A 19,680-nucleotide genomic window follows, 5' to 3' on the forward strand; every position below is an offset into this window, starting at 1 on the left:
ACTGACCCTCTGACAGTGCAGCACTCCCTCAGTACTGAAGAGGGAGTGGTTGCCCTGCTTTAACACCAAGACTCTGAAATGGGACTCGATGCACAACGTGTTGCCTCCTCGCTGAGGTGGCTGATACCGGGTCTGTGCTGATGTTCTGATGCCAACTCAAAGCTCACAGAATGAGTGACACTTGGAACACAGCCCATTGCGACTGTACCAACTCCACGATCCACTTACTCCACCCCCGTTTCTATAATTGGATTGTGGGGTCGGTACTGTCGCGATGGGCTGTGTCAGCTTGCTATGCTACAATTACAGACATGAATAAATCAGTAACAGTTCGTGTGTTATTTGTAGCAAAGTAATCAGGGTTTTTGTGGAAGAATCCATTGTGAAAGGATTTGAAAAGTTTTAGTCTGCGTTAGTGGGGAGGGGATGCAGGAACTCTCCCTGTCGAGCTGCACTCGATGGGTGGAGAACTGGCTTGGCCATAGGAGACAGAGGGCAGTGGTCGAAGGGTCTTTTTCCGGCTGGAGGTCTGTGACCAGTGGTGTTCCGTAGGGCTCTGTACTGGGACCTCTGCTATTTGTGATATATATAAATGATTTGGAAGAAGGTGTAACTGGTGTAATCAGCAAGTTTGCGGATGACACGAAGGTGGCTGGACTTGCGGATAGCGAAGAGCATTGTCGGGCAATACAGCAGGATGTAGATAGGCTGGAAAATTGGGCGGAGAGGTGGCAGATGGAGTTTAATCCGGATAAATGCGAAGTGATGCATTTTGGAAGAAATAATGTAGGGAGGAGTTATACAATAAATGGTAGTCATCAGGAGTATAGAAACACAGAGGGACCTAGGTGTGCAAGTCCACAAATCCTTGAAGGTGGCAACACAGGTGGAGAAGGTGGTGAAGAAGGCATATGGTATGCTTGCCTTTATAGGACGGGGTATAGAGTATAAAAGCTGGAGTCTGATGATGCAGCTGTATAGAACACTGGTTAGGCCACATTTGGAGTACTGCGTCCAGTTCTGGTCGCCGCACTACCAGAAGGACGTGGAGGCGTTAGAGAGAGTTGAGAGAAGGTTTACCAGGATGTTGCCTGGTATGGAGGGTCTTAGCTATGAGGAGAGATTGGGTAGACTGGGGTTGTTCTCCTTGGAAAGACGGAGAATGAGGGGAGATCTAATAGAGGTGTACAAGATTATGAAGGGTATAGATAGGGTGAACAGTGGGAAGCTTTTTCCCAGGTCGGAGGTGACGATCACGAGGGGTCACGGGCTCAAGGTGAGAGGGGCGAAGTATAACTCAGATATCAGAGGGACGTTTTTTACACAGAGGGTGGTGGGGGCCTGGAATGCGCTGCCAAGTAGGGTGGTGGAGGCAGGCACGCTGACATCGTTTAAGACTTACCTGGATAGTCACATGAGCAGCCTGGGATTGGAGGGATACAAACGATTGGTCTAGTTGGACCAAGGAGCGGCACAGGCTTGGAGGGCCGAAGGGCCTGTTTCCTGTGCTGTACTGTTCTTTGTTCTTTGTTCTCTGACACATCCAGCTCCCTCCGTACCAGTGTATTCTCGCTATTACACTCACACACTGCCCACCAACTGGCTACTAATTGTCTAAAATATTAAATAGTGAACACTGAAAACTGTTCAGAAAATCAATTTAATTATATTGAAGTCAACAGCAAAAAATCCAGTCCACGGAAGTTTCATAGACTCAGAGTGCAGCAAATATCCTGCCAAAATATAGGAGCTATTTATTTACAAGGTACAGCCAAATGAAGGCTTTCGATTCAGGTTTTATTAAAAAAAACTTCATTTACAAAAGGATTTCCTACTTGATTTATTGTGCTGGATAGTACGGAGCTCCCCGCCCCCCCCTCCCCCTCCCCCACATGCACACACGCAGGCACCATCTGTGAACGCAGCAGTGACAGCTCCCGAGGTGTCCCGTCCTCCTGTTTAACATGAGCCCTGTTTATTTACAATTCCAAAGCTAAGTCAGGAGAGGAAATGTGTGGATATTCTGCTGGTTGGGCCCCGGGGTTGTGGGGGGCGGGGGATGGATTTACAAGTTGTTTGCAGGGACGAGTCGGACTCCATGCCCGGTGCTGCTGACCTGATACGAGAGGGGCAGCGACGGGCTGTAAACTCACACGTCAGCCTGACCTCCTCACAGAGCCACTGCTCCTCATCAGGGTCTGACTCTGGCTTCAGGCTGGATTCAAACTGGAACCACTTTGCATTGATGTTCCGGTACAGTGTGGACGCAGCCTGGAATCCCATTGCTAGCTTGCTTTCCTTCCCAGGCATCACTTAACCCATCCGAGGTGAAGTTTCTGCACACACAATAACTCCCATGGTACAGTCTGTCAGTTCAAATCCAGACTTCCCTCTGTAGATGCTTCATGATTAACAGACCCAGTCAACACTGGCGAGTAACAGGGAAGGGAAGCTGCTTGTATCCTTTACACATTAACCTCAATCCTGTAATATACAGGAACGTTCAGGGAAGAACCAATTTATCTACATTTACTGAGGGGCTGCCGACATCCATGGGCAAGAGTTTCACATTCTGAGACTCCCTCCTGTATAGGACTAGACCGAGTGACACCCCGCGGGCACAGCGGGCACCCCGGGGCAGGGGGGGAACACACCCTGGGGGCAGAGTGGCACCCCAAAGGGGGGGGGGGGGGGATGGTGGGAAGGTGCGACAGGGGAAGTGGTTTAACACAGCAAAACATAAATAAACCAGCAAAAGGCCTGGGCCCTCTCAAAACACCCGCGTTATAGCTAGAAAATACAAGGCCGCTGCTTAACGTCCCAGTCCGAGAGGTTATCATTTGCTGCTGTCCTGTTACAAAAACAAAGGATATATAAAGGAGTCCTTTAATTTGAGTCGTGCCCCCAGAGTGGGCTTCCCGTGCTGGTGGAGCAGTCAGAGGTCACAGTGCTGCTGTGAGGTCTATTCATGGATAATTAAGAGGCCGTTTTCCAGCACCTTTCCCTGCCAAGAGCTGATAACCGATCCGAAGACCAATGTCCACAGTAGGAGTGAGGTATGTTTCGCGAGGCTGAACCATCTCAGTTTTCGCTGTGTCTGTATCTCTCACCAGACCCTCTGGTCCACACCCTCTCAGCAAGTGCCAGCTCTGCTGTTCCTCAGTTACCTGCTCCCCCACAGAAATCACAGGCAAAAAAAAAAAACAAAAAGGACCCCAGTGTGACTGGGAATTTCCGAGAATTCCTCGCAGCGTCGATCGACACGAGGCTGCCGTTGAATCCGTGTAAAGAGGGCAGGAGGCTGGCAGCTTTTAGTGGTTAGCCTCATCCCAGGCAGATTCGTTCAACTGCTTCAGCACCTTCCGAATCATCTTCTCCAACTCCTTCCTGGATTTCTGCTCTTCTTCCAGACTTTGTTTCATCCGTTTATTTTCCTAGAAAAACACCAGTCAGGTACGCTTAATCACTGGGACCTGGGTGAACAGAATTCTGATCCTGTGTCAGAAAGGCTGCGTTTCATTGGAGGTTAGGAACAGGAAGGGGTCGGTAACGTTGCTGGGTGTTTTCTATAGGCCGCCCAATAGTAACAGAGATGTTGAGGAGCAGATGGGGAAACAGATCCTGGAGAGATGTAGGAATAACAGAGTTGTCGTGATGGGAGATTTTAATTTCCCAAACATAGATTGGAATATCCCTAGGGCTAGGGGTTTGGATGGAGAGGAGTTTGTTAGGTGTGTCCAGGAGAGTTTCCTGACACAGTATGTGGATAAGCCTACTAGAGGAGAGGCTGTACTTGATCTGGTGCTGGCTAATGAACCTGGACAGGTGGAGGATCTCTCGGTGGGTGAGCATCTTGGGGATAGCGATCATAATTCTATCTCCTTCACGATAGCATTGGAAAGAGATAGGATCAGGCAGGCTAGGAAAGTGTTTCTCTGGAGTAAAGGGAAATACAGTGTCATCAGGGAGGAAATTAGACGGGTAAATTGGAAGGAGGCATTCTTGGGGAAAAGTACCGAAGGAAAGTGGAGGATTTTCAAGGAATGTTTGTCTGGAGCTCTGCATGACAACGTTCCGATGAGACAGGGGGGTGTTGGTAGGGTACGGGAACCGTGGTGCACGAAGGTTGTGATGAACCTGGTGAATAAGAAAAGAGAGGCGTACAGAAGGTTCAGAGAGCTAGGAGGTGTTAAGGATTTAGAGGAGTATACGGGATGTAGGAAGGAGCTTAAGAAGGAAATTAGGAGAGCGAGAAGGGGTCATGAGAAGGCCTTGGCGGGTAAGATTAAGGAGAATCCCAAGGCTTTCTACAAATATGTCAAGAGTAAAAGGATGAGATGTGAAGGCATAGGACCCTTAAAAGGTGAAGGGGGAAAAGTTTGTGCGGAACCGTTAGAAATGGCGGAGCTGCTTAATGAATACTTTACCTCGGTATTCACGGTGGAAAGGGATCTGGGTGGTTGTACTGCTGGTTTGCGGTGGACAGAAAGGATCGAGCATGTGGACATAAAGAAAGAGGATGTGTTGGAACTATTGAATGGCATCAAGGTTGGTAAGTCGCCGGGACCGGATGGGATGTACCCCAGGTTACTGTGGGAGGCGAGGGAGGAGATTGCGGAGCCTTTGGCGATGATCTTTGCATCGTCGATGGAGACGGGAGAGGTTCCGGAGGATTGGAGGATTGCAGATGTGGTCCCTATATTCAAGAAAGGGAACAGGGACAGCCCGGGAAATTACCGACCGGTGAGTCTAACCTCAGTGGTTGGTAAGTTGATGGAGAGGATCCTGAGAGACAGGATTTATGATCATCTAGAGAAGTTTAGTATGATCAAAAGTAGTCAGCACGGCTTTGTCAAGGGCAGGTCGTGCCTTACGAGCCTGGTTGAGTTCTTTGAAAATGTGACCAAACACATTGACGAAGGAAGAGCGGTGGATGTGGTCTACATGGACTTCAGCAAGGCGTTCGATAAGGTCCCCCATGCAAGAGTTCTTGAGAAAGTGAGAGGGCATGGGATCCAAGGGCTGTTGCCTTGTGGATCCAGAACTGGCTTGCCTGCAGAAGGCAGAGAGTGGCTGTGGAGGGGTCTTTCTCTGCATGGAGGTCAGTGACCAGTGGAGTGCCCCAGGGATCTGTTCTGGGACCCTTGCTGTTTGTCATTTTCATAAATGACCTGGATGAGGAAGTGGAGGGATGGGTTGGTAAGTTTGCTGACGACACCAAGGTAGGTGGTGTTGTGGATAGTTTGGAGGGATGTCAGAAGTTGCAGCGAGACATAGATAGAATGCAAGACTGGGCGGAGAAGTGGCAGATGGACTTCAACCCGGATAAGTGTGTGGTGATCCATTTTGGCAGATCCAATGGGATGAAGCAGCAGTATAATATGAAGGGTACCATTCTTAGCAGTGTAGAGGATCAGAAGGACCTTGGGGTCCGGGTCCATAGGACTCTTAAATCGGCCTCGCAAGTGGAGGATGCGGTCAAGAAGGCGTACGGCGTACTGGCCTTCATTAATCGAGGGATTGAGTTTAGGAGTCGGGAGATAATGCTGCAGCTTTATAGGACCCTGGTTAGACCCCACTTGGAGTACTGCGCGCAGTTCTGGTCACCTCATTACAGGAAAGATGTTGAAGCCATTGAAAGGGTGCAAAGGAGATTTACAAGGATGTTGCCTGGATTGGGGGGCATGCCTTATGAGGATAGGTTGAGGGAGCTTGGTCTCTTCTCCCTGGAGAGACGAAGGATGAGAGGTGACCTGATAGAGGTTTACAAGATGTTGAGAGGTCTGGATAGGGTAGACTCTCAGAGGCTATTTCCAAGGGCTGAAATGGTTGCTACGAGAGGACACAGGTTTAAGGTGCTGGGGGGTAGGTACAGAGGAGATGTCAGGGGTAAGTTTTTCACTCAGAGGGTGGTGGGTGAGTGGAATCGGCTGACGTCGGTGGTGGTGGAGGCAAACTCGTTGGGGTCTTTTAAGAGACTTCTGGATGAGTACATGGGATTTAATGGGATTGAGGGCTATAGATAGGCCTAGAGGTGGGGATGTGATCGGCGCAACTTGTGGGCCGAAGGGCCTGTTTGTGCTGTGGCTTTCTATGTTCTATGTTCATTGCAATACTAACCTGTTTCAGCTCCTGCACCTCATCTTTCAATGCATAAACTGTATCGACAAGACTCCTGGCAAATAAGAGAAAGGTTTAATGGGTCATTCAGAAAAACAAAGGACAGAGGTGAATATGGACTGAGAAAGCACAGAGGAACAAAGCAGAACCCACTTTCCCCAAACATGTATAACCAGCGTGACCCCATCCAGTAATCACACACAGTCTCAACAGAACACAACCCCAACACAGAGTGTTCTCTCCAAGAGGCGAAATTTCAAATAGCTGTCACTCGCAAACAATAAAAAGTTCCTTCATTCTTTTAACAATCTGTAAAATCGCTCATTTCTATTGGCCAATCCTTTTTGACATTTCTTCATCATCGTAATCCCGCTTTCTACTCTTTACTGCATCTTATTAAATTCCGGATTGCTTTGATCTCTGTTTTTATGGATTACGGTCCGACTTTCCGAATCCACTTTGCTCTGAACTTTCTCCATCTGTACAATCCTTGCCTTTGGCACAGCTTCTTGGAATGGACTTAACCCAAATCAAATCCACCAAACGCAAACTGCTCCCACTGCAAATCTGTCATTTAGAAACCCCATTCGCCTCTTCCTGTCTCCCTCCATATCCGGGCTTCAACATTTAAAAACTTAAAAATCTGAGTCTACACTTGTTTTGCCCGCTCTCCCTTTTCGTCGCCTCCCCTGCTCTCAGTGTCTCACCCGCTCACACTCTTTCCCCCAGTCTCTGTCTCTGCCCCCCACCTCCCCTCCCCCTCCCCCCCCGTCTCTCGCTCTCTCTCCCCCAGTCTCCTGCTCTCCCTCTTCCCCCAACCTCCCGCTCTCTCTTCCCCAGGCCTCACACTCACTCTCTCCCCCAGCATCTCGCTCGCTCTCTCTCTCCCCCAGCCTCTCGCTCGCTCTCTCTCCCCCAGCCTCTTGCGCGCTCTCTCTCCCCCAGCCTCTCGCTCGCTCTCTCCTCCCCAGTCTCTCTCTCGCCCCCAGCACCTCGCTCGCTCTCTCTCCCCCAGCCTCTCACTCCGTCTCTCGCTCGCTCTCTCTCCCCCAGCCTCTCACTCCGTCTCTCGCTCGCTCTCTCCCCCAGTCTCTCGCTCACTCTCTCTCCCCAGTCTCTCGCTCGCTCTCTCTCCCCCAGCCTCTCGTTCGCCCTCTCCCCCAGTCTCTCGCTCGCTCTCTCTCCCCAGTCTCTCGCTCGCTCTCTCTCCCCAGCCTCTCGCTCGCTCTCTCCCCCCCAGCCTCTCGCTCGCTCTCTCTCCCCCAGCCTCTCGCTCGCTCTCTCTCCCCCAGCCTCTCGCTCGCTCTCTCTCGCCCCCAGCACCTCGCTCGCTCTCTCTCCCCCAGTCTCTCGCTCGCTCTCTCTCCCCCAGTCTCTCGCTCGCTCTCTCTCCCCCAGTCTCTCGCTCGCTCTCTCTCCCCAGTCTCTCGCTCGCTCTCTTTCCCCAGTCTCTCGCTCGCTCGCTCTCCCCCAGTCTCTCGCTCGCTCGCTCTCCCCCAGTCTCTCGCTCGCTCGCTCTCCCCCAGTCTCTCGCTCGCTCGCTCTCCCCCAGTCTCTCGCTCGCTCTCTCCCAGTCTCTCGCTCGCTCTCTCCCAGTCTCTCGCTCGCTCTCTCCCAGTCTCTCGCTCGCTCTCTCCCAGTCTCTCGCTCGCTCTCTCCCAGTCTCTCGCTCGCTCTCTCCCAGTCTCTCGCTCGCTCTCTCCCAGTCTCTCGCTCGCTCTCTCCCAGTCTCTCGCTCGCTCTCTCCCAGTCTCTCGCTCGCTCTCTCCCAGTCTCTCGCTCGCTCTCTCCCAGTCTCTCGCTCGCTCTCTCCCAGTCTCTCGCTCGCTCTCTCCCAGTCTCTCGCTCGCTCTCTCCTAGTCTCTCGCTCGCTCTCTCCCAGTCTCTCGCTCGCTCTCTCCCAGTCTCTCGCTCGCTCTCTCCCAGTCTCTCGCTCGCTCTCTCCCAGTCTCTCGCTCGCTCTCTCCCAGTCTCTCGCTCGCTCTCTCCCAGTCTCTCGCTCGCTCTCTCTCCCCCAGTCTCTCGCTCGCTCTCCCTCCCCCAGTCTCTCGCTCGCTCTCTCTCCCCCAGTCTCTCGCTCGCTCTCCCTCCCCCAGTCTCTCGCTCGCTTTCCCTCCCCCAGTCTCTCGCTCGCTTTCTCTTCCCCCAGTCTCTCGCTCACTCTCTCTCCGCCAGCCTCTCGCTCGCTCTTCCCCAAGCCTCTCGCTCGCTCTCTCTCCCCCAGTCTCTCACTCTCTCTTCCCCCAGTCTCTCGCTCGCTCTCTCTTCCCCCAGCCTCTCGCTCGCTCTCTCTTCCCCCAGCCTCTCGCTCGCTCTCTCCCCCAGTCGCTCGCTCGCTCTCCCCCAGTCGCTCGCTCGCTCTCTCTTCCCCCAGTCTCTCGCTCGCTCTCTCTTCCCCCAGTCTCTTGCTCGCTCTCTCTTCCCCCAGTCTCTTGCTCGCTCTCTCTTCCCCCAGCCTCTCGCTCGCTCTCTCCCCCAGTCGCTCGCTCGCTCTCCCCCAGTCGCTCGCTCGCTCTCTCTTCCCCCAGTCTCTCGCTCGCTCTCTCTTCCCCCAGTCTCTTGCTCGCTCTCTCTTCCCCCAGTCTCTCGCTCGCTCTCTCCCCCTCCCCCAGTCTCTCGCTCTCTCCCCCTCCCCCAGTCTCTCGCTCTCTCCCCCAGTCTCTCGCTCTCTCCCTCTATCCCAGTGTCTCGTTCTCCCCCGGTAGAAAGTAATTTGCCACATTTCCCTGACTGTGTTCAGTTTGCCCTCTGTCCTCACCCTCTCGATCTCTGTAATCATCTCCAGCCCCACAACCCCTCGGAGGTATCTGCGCTCCTCAAATTCCGGCCTCTTGCACATCCTCAACATTCCTCCTAACTCTGGAATTCCCTCCCTAAATCTCTGCGCCTCCCTCTCCTCCTTTCAGACTCTCCGTATTATCCGTCTGTTTAGCCACATTTCTGGCCACCTCCCTGAATGTCTTATCCAGTTTGGTTTCAGATTTCCTTCAATGATCGCAGTTGTAAAACATCCTGGGAAATTTCGCTGGATCAAAGACACGATCTAAAAACAATCTCAGCCTTCCTGCAAAGGAGACTTTTACTGTGACCTTTTAAATCCAGCCCTGAGATTACAGTCAGTTTGTTCGATGCCAGAATCTCTCTCGCTTCCATTCCAACTCCCAAGTGTTTATCAATAAAACAGGGACGGAAACCTGGGCACGGACTGAACTCTCCCCACTGTTATCACAGATAAATACCAATCCTTATAGACGCTGTTTGATCCACTCTGTGGTCACAATTCTTGCTCTTTAAAGCAACAAGACTTCACTTAATGAGAAAGTTCAGAGCAATGAGGAGTAATTGTGAGAATTGAGCTCTCATACTTTTCCTCGATTACGGTTTGTCCATTACTCTTTGTCTCCTCCACGATTATCTTCTCCTCTTCCGGCAGTAACACCTGTGGCGCCGATTCTTTCCGGCACACTGTGAAATGAGGAAGACAAGTTTAAATCTCTCTCCAGTTTGGCCACACACAGCACAGGATGATTCCAGCTTCTTTCTCGGTCCAAAGAGACTCTGGTAATTTTTATATGGGTTCGTGGTGGGGATCCTAAAATTAGATCCAGTGACCCCAGGTTGGGAAGAGAGGGAGGGGGAGAGGCAATCACCCAACATTCCCCTTACCAACTGCAGGCAAGCGGGACTGCTTTGTCCTGGATGGTGTTGAGCTTCTTGAGTGTTGTTGGAGCTACACTCATCCAGGCAAGTGGGGAATATTTCATCACACTCCTGACTGGTGTCTTGTAAATGGTGGACAGGCTTTGGAGGAGTCAGGAGTTGAGTTACTTGCCACAGGATGCCTAATCTCTGACCAGCTCTGGTAGCCACTGTATTTATATGGCTGGGTCCAGTTCAGTTTCAGGTCAATGGTATCCCCCAGAATGTTGTGGGGGATTCAGTGATGGTAATGCTGTTGAATGTCAAGGGACAATGATTAGATTCTCTTTTGTTGAAGATGGTCACACCCTGGCATTTGTGTGGCATGAATGTTATTTGCCACTTATCAGCCCAAGCCTCGATATTGTCCAGGTCGTGCTGCATTTGGACATGGACTGCTTCAGTGTCTGAGGAGTCGCGAATGGTGCTGAACATTGTGCAGAACATCCCCACTTCTGACCTTACGATGAAGCAGCTGAAGATGGTTGTGCTTAGGACACTACCCTGAGAAACTCCTGCAGTGTGTCCTGGAGCTGGGATGACTGACCCTCCACAACCATCTTCTTGTGTACCAGGTATGACTCCAACCAGCGGAGAGTTTGCCCCCTGATACCCATTGATTCCAGTTTCACTAGAGCTCCTTGATGCCACACTCGGTCGAATGCTCCCTTGATGTCAAGGGCTGTCCCTCTCGCCTCACCTCTGGAATTCAGCTCTTTTGTCCATGTTTGAACCAAGGCTGTAATGAGGTCAGGAGCTGAGTTCTGAATAAGAGTCAGATTTTGACTAAAATGTTAACCCAAAAACAAACTGCTTGAGCTGCCTATACATAGGCTGAAAAATTAATAGATAATTACTGTGCTGTCACTTGCCTGAACTATGAGTCTGTTGTAGGTTTGCACTTGTGCAATAAGCCTCTATGACTTTGAGTATCTGTGCATCTTCTTCCAGGGCTGCTGTACCTGCAGAACCAAAGATGCTAAAATGTTTATTGATTTCTCAAGTCAAGACTTCAAAGGTTGAGCTGAGAGATTGTAAACAGTGACCCTGTGGTTCCAATTCTGTGCATTAGGAACGAGGTTCAGTAGCAAATTAAAAATTCCACAGTTTAAAAGTTGAGAAGGGCTTATATCGGCTGCGCAGAGATACAGGTTGCTGAAAATTAAACCAAAATGAGCAGCTGTATTGCTGAATCATCAGCCTGTGTTTGTGTGCAGGTTAGATGCTGCAATTCACATCTTACCCACTACAGATGTGAGGTCGCTGAGCCTCACATCTGTAGTGGGTAAGTTGTTAGAAGATATTCTGAGAGGCAGGATCTACAGGCATTTAGAGACACAAAGACTGGTTAGAGACAGTCAGCATGGCTTTGTGAGTGGAAAATCATGTCTCACAAATTTGATTGAGTTTTTTGAAGGGGTAACCAAGATGATAGATCAGGGCAATGCAGTTGATGTTGTCTACATGGACTTTAGCAAGGCCTTTGAGAAGGTAGCGGATGATAGGTTGTTGCATAAGGTTAAATCTCACGGGATCCAGGGTGAGGTAGCCAAATAGATACAAAATTGGCTTGATGACAGAAGCCAGAGGGTGATTGTAGAGGATTGTTTTTCAAATTGGAGGCCTGAGACCAGCTGTGTGCCTCAGGGACCAGTGCTGGATCCACTGTTATTTGTCATTTATATTAATGATTTGGATGAGAATTTAGGAGGCATGGAGGTAAGTTTGCAGATGACACCAAGATTGGTGGCATAGTGGACAGTGAAGGTTATCTAGAATTGACACGGGATCTTGATCAACTGGGCCAGTGGGCTGATGAATGGCAGATGGAGTTTAATTTAGATAAATGCAAGGTGATGCATTTTGGCAGATCAAGCCAGGGCAGGACTTACTCAGTTAATAGTAGGGCGCTGGGGAAAGTTACAGAACAAAGAGATCTAGGAGTATAGGTTCATAGCTCCTTGAAAGTGGAGTCACAGGTGGACAGAGTGGTGAAGAAGGCATTCAACATGCTTGGTTTCATTGGTCAGAACATTGAATACAGGAGTTGTGACGTTCTGTTGAAGTTCTCCAAGACATTGATAAGTCCACACTTGGAATGTTGTGTCCAATTCTGGTCACACAATTATATAGAGGATATTATTAAACTAGAAAGAATGCAGAAAAGATTTACTAGTATGTTACCGGGACTTGATAGTTTGAGTTATAAGGAGAGGCTGGATACACTGGGACTTTTTTCGCTGGAGCGTAGGAGGGTGAGAAGTGATCTTATACAGGTCTATAAAATAATGAGGGGCATAGATCAGCTAGACAGTCAATATCTTTTCCCCAAAGGTGGGGGAGTCTAAAACTAGAGGGCATAAGTTTAAAGTGAGAGGGGAGAGATACACAAGTGTCCAGAGGAGCAATTCTTTTCACTCAGAGGGTGGTGAGTGTCTGGAAGAAGCTGCCAGAGGTAGTAGTAGAGGCAGGTACAATTTTGCCTTTTAAAAAGCATTTAGACAGTGATATGGGTAAGATGGGTATAGAAGGATGTGGGCCAAATGCGGGCAATTGGGACTAGCTTAGGGATTAAAAAATGGGGCGGCATGGACAAGTTGGGCCGAAGGGCCTGTCTCCATGCTATAAACCTCTATGACTCTATGAATTCACAGCCTGGGCTCAGTCAGAGATTTGTGGCTTAAAGCTTTATACCAGCTTTCAGCACAAAACCTCACTGACGCTCTGTCTCTTCATTCGTAAGAACTAGGAGCAGGAGTAGGCTATCTGGCCCCTTGAGCCTGCTCCGCCATTCAATAAGATCATGGCTGATCTTTTTGTGGACTCAGCTCCACATACCCGCCCGCTCACCATAACACTTAGTTCCTTTATTGTTCAAAAATTTATCTATCCTTGCCTTAAAAACATTCAATGAGATAGCCTCAACTGCTTCACTGGGCAGGGAATTCCACAGATTCACAACCCTTTGGGTGAAGAAGTTCTTCCTCAACTCAGTCCTAAATCTGCTTCCCCTTATTTTGAGGCTATGCCCCCTAGTTCTAGTTTCACCCGCCAATGGAAACAACTTCCCTGCTTCTGTTTTATCTATTCCCTTCATAATCTTATACGTTTCTATAAGATCTCCCCTCATTCTTCTGAATTCCAATGAGTATAGCCCCAGTCTACTCAGTATCTCCTCATAAGCCAACCCTCTCAACTCTGGAATCAACCTAGTGAATCTCCTCTGCACCCCCTCCAGTGCCAGTATATCCTTTCTCAAGTAAGGAGACCAAAACTGTACACAGTACTCCAGGTGTGGCCTCACCAGCACCTTATACAGCTGCAACATAATCTCGCTGTTTTTAAAATCCATCCCTCTAGGAATGAAAGACAAAATTCCATTTGCCTTTTTAATTACCTGTTGCACCTGCAAACCAACTGTTTGTGATTCTTGCACAAGGATACCCAGGTCTCTCCGCACAGCAGCATGCTGCAATTTTTTTACATTTAAATAATAGTCCATTTTACTGTTATTCCTACCAAAATGGATGACCTCACATTTACCAACATTGTACCCCATCTGCCAGACACTTGCCCACTCACTTAGATTATCTCTACCCCTTTGCAGACTTTCAGCGTCCTCTGCACACTTTGCTCTGCCACTCATCTTAGTGTCATCTGCGAATTTTGACACACTACACTTGGTCCCCAACTCCAAATCATCTGTGTAAATCGTAAACAATTGCGGTCCCAACTGATCCCTGAGGCCCACCACTAGTCACTGATCGCCAACCAGAAAAACACCCATTTACCCCCACTCTTGGCTTTCTGTTAGTTAACCAATCCTCTATCCATGCTAATACATTACCTGTAACACTGTGCACCTTTATCTTATGTAGCAGCCTTTGGTGCGGCAACTTGTCAAATGCCTTCTGGATTCAAGGGATGTGGGCGTTGCTGGCAAGGCCAGCATTTGCTGCCCATCCCCAATTGCCCTTGTACTGAGGGGCTTCCTTGGGCATTGTAGAGTCAACCACATTGTGCGAATCCACCCAGAGCCAGAGTGGGTAAGGGCAGCAGATTTCCTTCCCTAAGGGGCATTAGTGAACCAGCTGGGTTTTTAATGACAATTGACAATGGTTTCATGGTCATTATTACTGAGACTAACGTTCAACTCCAGAGTAATGCACTGAATTTAAATTCCAGCAATTTCTGTGATGAGATGTTTCTAGAAATTTCTTCACCCAGAGGGTGGTGAATGTGTGGAATTCACTCCCACAGAATGTAGTTGCGGCCAAAATATTATCTGATTTCCAGAAGGAATTAGATATAGCTCTTGGGGCTAAAGGGATCAAGGGATATGGGAGGAAGGGGGGAATCAGGGTATAGAATTCGATGATCAGCCATGATCAAAATGAATGGTGGAGCAGGCTCGAAGGGCCTCCTCCTTCTAGTTTTTATGAGGTTTGAGCCCACATCACTGGACTTCCCTGGACTTCTGCATTACTAGCCCAGTGACATCATCAGTACTCCACTGTCTCCCCGACACCCCGGTGCAGTACAGTGGGAACGCTGCACCCCGGTGCAGTACAGTGGGAACGCTGCACCCCGGTGCAGTACAGTGGGAACGCTGCACCCCGGTGCAGTACAGTGGGAACGCTGCACCCCGGTGCAGTACAGTGGGAACGCTGCACCCCGGTGCAGTACAGTGGGAACGCTGCACCCCGGTGCAGTACAGTGGGAACGCTGCACCCCGGTGCAGTACCGTGGGAACGCTGCACCCCGGTGCAGTACAGTGGAAATGCTGCACCCCGGTGCAGTACAGTGGGAACGCTGCACCCCGGTGCAGTACAGTGGGAACGCTGCACCCCGGTGCAGTACAGTGGGAACGCTGCACCCCGGTGCAGTACAGTGGAAATGCTGCACCCCGGTGCAGTGCCGTGGGAACGCTGCACTGCTGGATGAGACATCTTGACCGCTTTGCTGAACCGGAAAGATACCATGGTGCTATTTCCATGATTGGTGAAGGGGTTTCCCTGATGTTTTGGTCAGTCTTTATCCCTCAATCATCATCACCAAATAAAACAAATTATCTCGTCATGATTGCATTGCTGTGTGTGGGATCTTGCTGTGTGCAAATTCGCTGCTGTGTTTCCTACATTACAACAGTGACAGTGACTACATTTCCAAAGGTACCTCATTGGTCATAAAACACTTGGCAATGGCCTGAGGATGTGAAAGGTGCTACAGAAATGCAAGTTCTTTCTTATTTCAGCGAGAACTCCACCATATTCAATCATAGAATCCCTACAGTACAGAAGAGGCCATTCTGCCCATCCGAGTCTGCACCGAGCCACTGACCGAACATCTTATCCAGGGCCTACCCCCGCATCCCCTCCTGCCCTATCCCCGTTACCCCACACATTTACCATGGCTAATTCATCTAAGCTACACAGGTTGGGACACTAAGGGGCAATTTAGCACAGCCTATGCACCTAAGCAGCACATCTTTGGAGTGTGGGAGGAAACCGGAGCACCCGGAGGAAACCCATGCAGACACGGGGAGAATGTGCAAACTCCACACAGTCACCCGAGGCTGGAAGTGAACCTGGGTCCCTGGCGTTGTGAGGCAGCAGTGCCAACCACTGTGCCGCCACATTGTGCTGTGACAGAAATGCTTCACAATCTTGTACGCGCATCATAAATTCTGACTGAAAACAAATCTGTTTTTAAATCTTTGCCTGTCATGCGCCACACTGAGAAACACAACTTTGTCGCACAGATCAGAGGAAACAGAGAGTGGCGGTTAGTTGCTTCCAGTCCTAATTGCTACAAACAGTTCCTTATTTACCTCTTAATTAGTCGAACGGTTTTAAGAGAAGGATTCACTAAAACATCGTTGCAAAATTGCAATGTAGGAAAGGTACAATCAAAAAAATAATTCCGCTATGCTCTTTAAATCCTCATTTTATTTCAATTTTGTTACGGTTTCAACATTGTTGTACCTGCCATGAGACAGATATCAATCTAAACCACAGAACGTGTATACAGTGCTTGGAAACCAGAATGATTATTCTTTAACTTCAATCCTGATTTCAAAGAGCAGCTGCAGTTTGCAGATTAATTAAGAAATTAATTAAATATTTTAGATTGTGTTGGCTGAATTCCCCAATCCTGATCTGACCTGGTTTGTGAGAGTTTGTGGTATCAGTCTCGTAACAATCAAAGATCATCGCTAAAATCGACCCTGGTCCATTAGATCATGGCCGATGATCTTCTGTCTCAGCCTCACAAACCCAATATTCGTTAATATTCTTCACATCAAAAGAATTTGCTGAATACAGTCTTGAATATACTCAACTACTGAACATCCACAATCAAAGAACAAAGAAAATTACAGCACAGGAACAGGCCCTTTGACTCTCCAAGCCTGCACCAACCATGCTGCCCAACTGAACTAAAACCCCCTATCCTTCCGGGGACCATATCCCTCTATTCCCATCCTATTCATGTATTTGTCAAGTTGCCCCTTAAAAGTCACCATCGTATCTGTTTCCACTACCTCCCCCAGCAGCAAGTTCCAGGCACCCACCACCCTCTGTGTAAAAAGCTTGGCTCGTACATCTCCCTTAAACCTTGCCCCTCGCACCTTAAATCTATGCCCCCTACCAATTGACTCTCCCACCCTGGGAAAAAGCTTCTGACTATCCACTCTGTCCATGCCCCTCATAATCTTGTAGACTTACTATCAGGTCGCCCCTCAACCTCCGTCATTCCAGTGAGAACAAACCAAGTTTTTCCAACCTCTCCTCATAGCTAATGCCCTCCATACCAGGCAACATCCTGGTAAATCTTTTCTGTACCCTCTCCAAAGCCTCCACATCCTTCTGGTAGTGTGGCGACCAGAATTGAACACTATATTCCAAGTGCGGCCTAACTAAGGTTCTATAAAGTTGCAACATGACTTGCCAATTTTTAAACTCAATGCCCCGGCCAATGAAGGCAAGCATGCCACATGCCTTTCTCTGGGGGAGAGAATTCCAAAGATTCACAACTATTTGAGTGAAGAAATTTCTCCTCATCTCAGTCCTAAATGATTGGTCTCCTACCCGGAGACTGTGCCCCGTGTTTTAGATTCACCAACCGGGTGAGAAATCAGACATCTGAGATAAATCAAAAGGTTGGTGACGCCTTAGTACAGCCTGTGAAACAGTGGTGTTCTGCTGGCGTGGTGGGATTGTGTGGAAGCTAGAATGCACACGGCAGAGGAATACTGAAAGGAGGTTGGAAATCCTGGATGTGGATCCTTGGTAAAAATAGCCGAGAGAAAGCATTGTTTGGGAGAAGATTTCAAGACGTGTTTTTTTCCACAAGTGTGCAATTTGGCAACCCTGATGTGGAGAAATCAGGATTCCAGTGAGATCAGTTAGCTCACAGTCTGATAATCATCTGGTGGTGGCGGGGGGGGGGGGGGGGGGGGGGCGCAGGGGCATGCTAAATTGCCCCTTAGTGTCCAAAGATGTGTAAATTAGGGGGATTCGCCATTGTAAATGTATGGGGTTACGGGAATAGGGCGGGGTAGATGGCCTGGGTAAGATGGTCTGTCAGAGAGTGGATGCAGAGTCAATGGGCCAAATGGCCTCCGTCTGCACTATAAGGATTCCAGGATAACACTGATGGCACTAATACTGTCAGCATTACTCTGGTGCGAACAACAAAATAATCAATCTTCAATTCTTTTCTTATTCTAAACATATTTACTTATCAACATTAGCTTCCTTCAACTATTTTTAAATTCAACACAGGATGTGGGCGTCTCTGGCTAGGACAGCATTCATTACCCATCCCTAATTGCCCATGAGAAGGTGGCAGTGAGCTGCCTTCTTGAGCCGCTGCAGTCCATGTGGTGTAGGTACATCCACAGGGCTGTTAGGAAAGGAGTTCCAGGATTTTGGCCCAGTGACAGTGAAGGAACGGCGATACATTTCCAAGTCAGGAAGGTGAGTGACTCGGAGGGGAACTTCCAGATGGTGGTGCTCCCAGATATCCTAACACCGAAATTAGTGTGTTGCTCATTTGGGGATTCTGTTTTAATTAAAAGCACCAAAGCTACAGGAGGGATCAACTCACTTTTCCGCAGAATGAATTCATCCTCCGATGTCTTCCGTTCGGTCTTTCTTTTGGTGAGGAACTTCTTCACTGCCTTAGGGCTTTTACTGGAGTCCTGTGGAATCGGACACCAGCCAACAGTGTGTTACAAACATTGCTTTTGTCAAGTAGCACAGAATAGTTTCTGTAGACAATTCAGTTTGATGACAATTCAGAAGCAGACATGCCAGAGCTATGCTGGATTGGACAGGACTGGGACATCACTGGTTAGTTGCAATGTTGGGAGACCAAACACGTTTCTGCATCTCTCATGTAGTCAGAGGAATCGTTTTGGTCTCAATTACCAAAATAAAATAAATGCAGTTTATGTACAAATCTTACGAATGCCTTAAATGCGTTAAGGTAAGCAGGTGGAGGAAGGTGATAAGGCAGCAAATGGACAGTTACATCGACGACATGCACACAACAACACAAACTAGGAGAGAATTCACTGATCTACCCCTTACCTTTAAGATATAAGACATCCTCTACAATGTAACAAATGGGGAAAGAAAGATAAGATGAAAGTGAAAGCAATTAACTGATGATTGATTATATGAAAAGTTCATTCACTATAATAAAAGATCATTAAAGTACCATTGATATTAGTGTTAATTATGCTATCAGTGCATCATTCAAGTAATAAAGATTAGTCTAAAAGGTTATTATCCATGCAAGTAAATGCAGTAATAGTGTCATGCACATTTACGATCACCTCTGTCATAAATAACTATCAATAAAACAGCAATAACCAATATTTAACACATTGGGAATAAGGGGGATGTGTTATAATACCGAAGTCAATTAATTTAATTGTGGCGCATTAACGATGTTGATAGGTCTCATTCAGGCTGATCATTGCAAGGGCTAACAGGTTACGTCAGATTTAGCTTGCAAACCTTTTATGTTTAAGATATTGTGCCTTGCACACAGAACACGTACCTCCTTACAGCCCAATGCAGCTGAGGGTCTTAGTGGAGGGGTGGGTCTCAGGCAGCTCAGAGTCCAAGGACGGGGCACTTTAGGAGGTTCCAGTGGCCCTCGGTTTTGTACTGCCGTACTGTAAGACTGCGGAGGTGAATAAGCGAGGGATTGATGTGACGGAGTTGCTGGAGGCTGTTTACTCTCCCCGTGTTGCTGGATAGGAACGAGATTGAAATATATTTTTTGTTTTCAGTTATACAGAAGCTACGCATCAATGTGTCAATAGTTTCAGCAGCATCTGGAACAGCTGTAACTCAATAGACAATTTTTCAGATATAAAATCTCACCATCAAATGGTCACAGCACGGGAGGCTCTTCAGGCCCACCGTGACAGAGCTGGTTCTCTGCTGTACAATATATCCTGTTCCCCTGCTCTTTCGAAAGCTCAGTAAACTTTCCTTTTTCAACTATTTATCCAAACCCTTTCTGAAAGTCATTACTGAATATGTTCAACCACGCTTTCAACACAGTGTCTTCCAGATCACAACAACTCGCTATGTAAAACCATTGCTCTTTATCTGTCCTGTGGTTCTGTTATCAATCATCCTGAATCTTTTTCCTTTCACCCCCATTAGCTTCAATTTGTCAACAAGTTTGTGGCACTTTAACAAATATTTTTCTTAAAAAGTTCATCCAAAAATCTGGAACTAAACTGAAACATTAACTCACTTTTCTCAGTATCATTGTTGCTGCCCGTGCCATTGAGATTTTTTATACATTCCCTCACGGGCTCAGAGTCACTCGCTAGGC

The 19,680-nt window shown here is 48.4% G+C and overlaps 1 protein-coding gene across 3 annotated transcripts in view; it reads right to left on the reverse strand.

Annotated features, from left to right (window-relative positions):
- Nucleotides 1-1,641: 1,641 nt before the first annotated feature.
- Nucleotides 1,642-19,680, reverse strand: part of LOC144492985 (rho guanine nucleotide exchange factor 6-like) — a 128,998-nt gene continuing 110,959 nt past the window's right edge. For 2 of the 3 annotated variants that reach the window (XM_078211737.1, XM_078211738.1), the window contains exons 15-21: nucleotides 18,889-19,083; nucleotides 18,414-18,434; nucleotides 17,929-18,022; nucleotides 10,692-10,781; nucleotides 9,486-9,585; nucleotides 6,121-6,175; nucleotides 1,642-3,434 (exon numbers count right to left, since the gene is read on the reverse strand). In XM_078211737.1, the coding sequence (XP_078067863.1) occupies nucleotides 3,312-3,434; nucleotides 6,121-6,175; nucleotides 9,486-9,585; nucleotides 10,692-10,781; nucleotides 17,929-18,022; nucleotides 18,414-18,434; nucleotides 18,889-19,083 (678 nt within the window). In that variant the 3' untranslated portion in view covers nucleotides 1,642-3,311. The remainder of the gene's footprint in view (nucleotides 3,435-6,120; nucleotides 6,176-9,485; nucleotides 9,586-10,691; nucleotides 10,782-17,928; nucleotides 18,023-18,413; nucleotides 18,435-18,888; nucleotides 19,084-19,680) is intronic. The other variant, XM_078211740.1, reaches the window with a different exon arrangement.

This window comes from Mustelus asterias, chromosome 4, assembly GCF_964213995.1.
Source record: "Mustelus asterias chromosome 4, sMusAst1.hap1.1, whole genome shotgun sequence".
In the NCBI taxonomy this organism is placed as follows: Eukaryota; Metazoa; Chordata; class Chondrichthyes; order Carcharhiniformes; family Triakidae; genus Mustelus; species Mustelus asterias.